This window comes from Cucurbita maxima, unplaced genomic scaffold, assembly GCF_002738345.1.
Source record: "Cucurbita maxima cultivar Rimu unplaced genomic scaffold, Cmax_1.0 Cma_Scf00028, whole genome shotgun sequence".
In the NCBI taxonomy this organism is placed as follows: domain Eukaryota; kingdom Viridiplantae; phylum Streptophyta; class Magnoliopsida; order Cucurbitales; family Cucurbitaceae; genus Cucurbita; species Cucurbita maxima.
The window spans coordinates 3,002,018-3,005,257 of record NW_019272044.1 but is presented as its reverse complement, the minus strand read 5'-3'; the positions used below and the strand labels follow the sequence as shown (position 1 = coordinate 3,005,257).

At 38.4% G+C, this 3,240-nt stretch overlaps 1 protein-coding gene across 1 annotated transcript; it reads right to left on the bottom strand.

Annotated features, from left to right (window-relative positions):
* Window positions 1–1,164: 1,164 nt before the first annotated feature.
* LOC111465226 (cold shock domain-containing protein 3-like) lies at window positions 1,165–2,289 on the bottom strand. Its single transcript, XM_023109560.1, has one exon. It carries the CDS (start codon window positions 2,159–2,161, stop codon window positions 1,373–1,375), a length of 789 nt encoding a protein of 262 aa, XP_022965328.1. The 5' UTR covers window positions 2,162–2,289; the 3' UTR covers window positions 1,165–1,372.
* Between the last annotated feature and the right edge of the window lie 951 nt (window positions 2,290–3,240).

Here is a 3,240-nt window from a genome sequence, read left to right as displayed (position 1 = left end):
ACTAGAGTTTTCAACTCCTTCCTGACCCTCCTGAGTACTCATTTTCTTTATTCAAAAACCCACAAAAGAAAACCCCTTGAGAATGAAAACTAATAACAGATCAAATGCATAATGCAATCCCCATAACCATTTCCAAAATGGCCACTATCTACCATGGAAAAAAAACCTTATATATCACACAAATGCAAGGGCAAGGCAAGGGCAAGGGCAAGGAGGGAGAAAATAAAGTCTTTACCAGTTCCATTTCATGGGTAGTGGTAAAGAAAAGTTTTGAAGACTAGACCAAAAGTACTGCAATTTACTTGTCGTGTTCTTGTCACATACTACATATTGATGGAAATTTAATACACTTGCATTAATCTAGCAATTCAAACAAATAAAAGAAGTTACTTCCTAATATTTCTTTACCTAAATACATTCTCCAAGACATGCTTATAAATTGATAATTATACATAATATCACTTATAAATAAGAGTTCAGACGGCCGTTCCACACCAACTTCCCCCACGTAACCAACACCAACTCCTAAGGAAGAAGAGGAAAAAAGTGGCTGGGATGAATCAATAGAAGGCATCCCCCCTCACATACACACCACCTTTACAAGAAAAAGGAAGTAACTTAACACTGACAAGCATTCATTTATTTGCATCATCTAGCATAAAAGCATCAAGAAGGCATTAGCCTTCTTTTAATTCAATTGTTTAAAACCCTCAATGTACTACCATGTTCTTCTGTTAAATCTTTTGGACAAGTCCAGAAATTGTGCTACGAGTCAAATCTATGAAACTTGAAAGTATAGATGACAAACAGGATTAGAACCACTACCCTAAACCAACTTCTAAAACACTTCCATAACAGATCTTATTACAGAACATACGGTCAGCGAAACAGAGCAGAGTACACCCAAACATGCTAGCAACATTTCGAGTATCAGAGTAATTGATATCTAAAACAAATCCATTATTGATGATGAAGAAGTAAACAAAATGAAGGCCTAGTATGGCATTGCTAAAACAAAGAACATGCCAACGACGTATATTATCAATCGAACTTAGTCACAATTCATGTCAATGGGCTATTAGATGTTGACATGGATAATTACAATTGAAGCAGACATCGCACAACATGAAACTGAGATATAAAAAGTAATGAAACAAGAAGTAATGAAACAAGAAAAGAAGATCAAAATGCCTCATTCAACCAAATTACCACATCAAGTGTGAACAATAAAATTTGCCCCTGAAGAGCGAAACCACCATGGAATATTAAAAAGAAAAAACCTCTAAAGTAAGCTACGTATAGCCAACATCCACACCAAAAGATGAACATAGTTCGAGGGCAATATTGAGGTTAAAGGAAAAATTATATACTATTACTCTGTCTCACTCCTTACATCAGGACACTCCCTAGCAAAATGCCCAGATTTCCCACAATTGAAGCAAGTGTTTGCACCACCGCCACCAAATCTTCCGCCGCCGCCGCCGCTGCCACGGCTTTCATTCTGGCAATCTCTGGCTAAATGCCCATATTCTCCACAATTAAAACAACTACCACCCCCACCTCCACTTCCACCTCCAGCCCCACCCCTATTGCAATCCCTAGCCAAATGCCCAAAACCACCACAATTATAGCAAGCCCCACCACCGGCACCGCCGCCGCTGTTTCCTCGTGGACAATCCCTCGCTAAGTGGCCGACTTCACCGCAAGTAAAACAGCCACCACCACCACCACCACCACCGCCGCGGTTACTAGCACGAGTACAATCTCTAGCCAAATGCCCTTGCTCACCACATTGATAACACCCACCCCCACCGGCTCCACTGCTCCCATTACGCCTATCGCCACCCCTCCATCCACCAAACCCATAACCTCCACCGCCACCGCCGCGGCCACCCCTTCCACCACCACCCCCAAAGTTATCCCTCCGATTTCCCGAAGATCCATCGAGAGCAACGACCTCAATAGCTTTCGATTTCCCATCATCACCAGGGGCGATCTGAAACTCAACATGATCTCCGACGACAAGGCTCCGGTAGCCATCGGATTTAATGGAGGATTGATGAACAAACAGATCCGGGCCTTCCACATCTGGCTTGATAAAGCCAAACCCCTTGGAATCGTTAAACCACTGAACCACTCCAGTCAATCTCTCTTCCGCCATCTTCAAAGTTCGGAAGAAATTTCTCTGCACAAATGGTAACGAATCAAAAGAGAAAAAGGGTTTCGTAATATATAGAAGGCGAAAGAAAATGAGATCTACGGTATTTCTAGCGTTTCCAAAACCCTAATTCCCCCATTTTGGTGCTTTTAATTAATTTATCTTTTTTTTTTCAATTAATTAATTTCCATATTTAAAAATATTTAGACTCTTGAATATGGAGGAAAATATTAAATAATTATTCATCATATAATCATTTATAACTAATTTATTTTTTTTAACATTATGTCTAATTTTTTTAATTATAAATAAAATAATAGAAATTTAGATTCTCTATTACGAAATTATTACCTAAATTAAAATAAATTTAATTCCTAATATTTCTAACGATTTTAGCATTATAATATTTATCTTAATTAATTAAATTATAATATAAATTTGTATAATTACTCAAAAAAAAAAAAATCTATTAAATCAGTAGGTAATAAAAAAAATATTATATTTAGAAATGTATGGATGATTTGTAACACCCGACTCAATCATTTGTAACGAACCATGCTCGGATTTCGAAATTCATAATCCAGTCTGATAAATCTTAAAAACCCGATCAATTGAGGACCTGCACGAATGGAAAATTAGACGGTTGTTTTAACTAATAGGTTGACTTTCGATAGACTCGAGGCTTTTGACCACCAAATTGAGGACCTGCACGAATGTCCCGTAAAAATACAGTAATTTCATCTACGTGAATAAAACATAACATGAATCTAAACCTGACAGCATACTAAAAGAACACGACCAAAGAAACATCCTATAAATAAAAATACCGGTTCGATTTTTTTTTTCAAGAACCGAACCGGTCCGGGATTGAGGGTTAAAAAGCGGCCTTCTCTCTCTGCCAGCTTCTTTTCTTATAGCATTTATTAAATATAAATAAGTTTTTATTAAAAATAAACTATAAATCTTATCCTCCCGCCTTCTTTCTCCTTTTCCCTCCCACTCGACCCACGGCGGCACACCTTCACCGTCGCAGTCGCCCCCGGCACGACTCCGTCTTCAACTGCTCGTCGACCGAGGTTTAC

Excerpts from the sequence above, each read along its gene's own strand:
- LOC111465226 (XM_023109560.1), bottom strand. The coding sequence starts at position 2,161 with ATGGCGGAAGAGAGATTGACTGGAGTGGTTCAGTGGTTTAACGATTCC.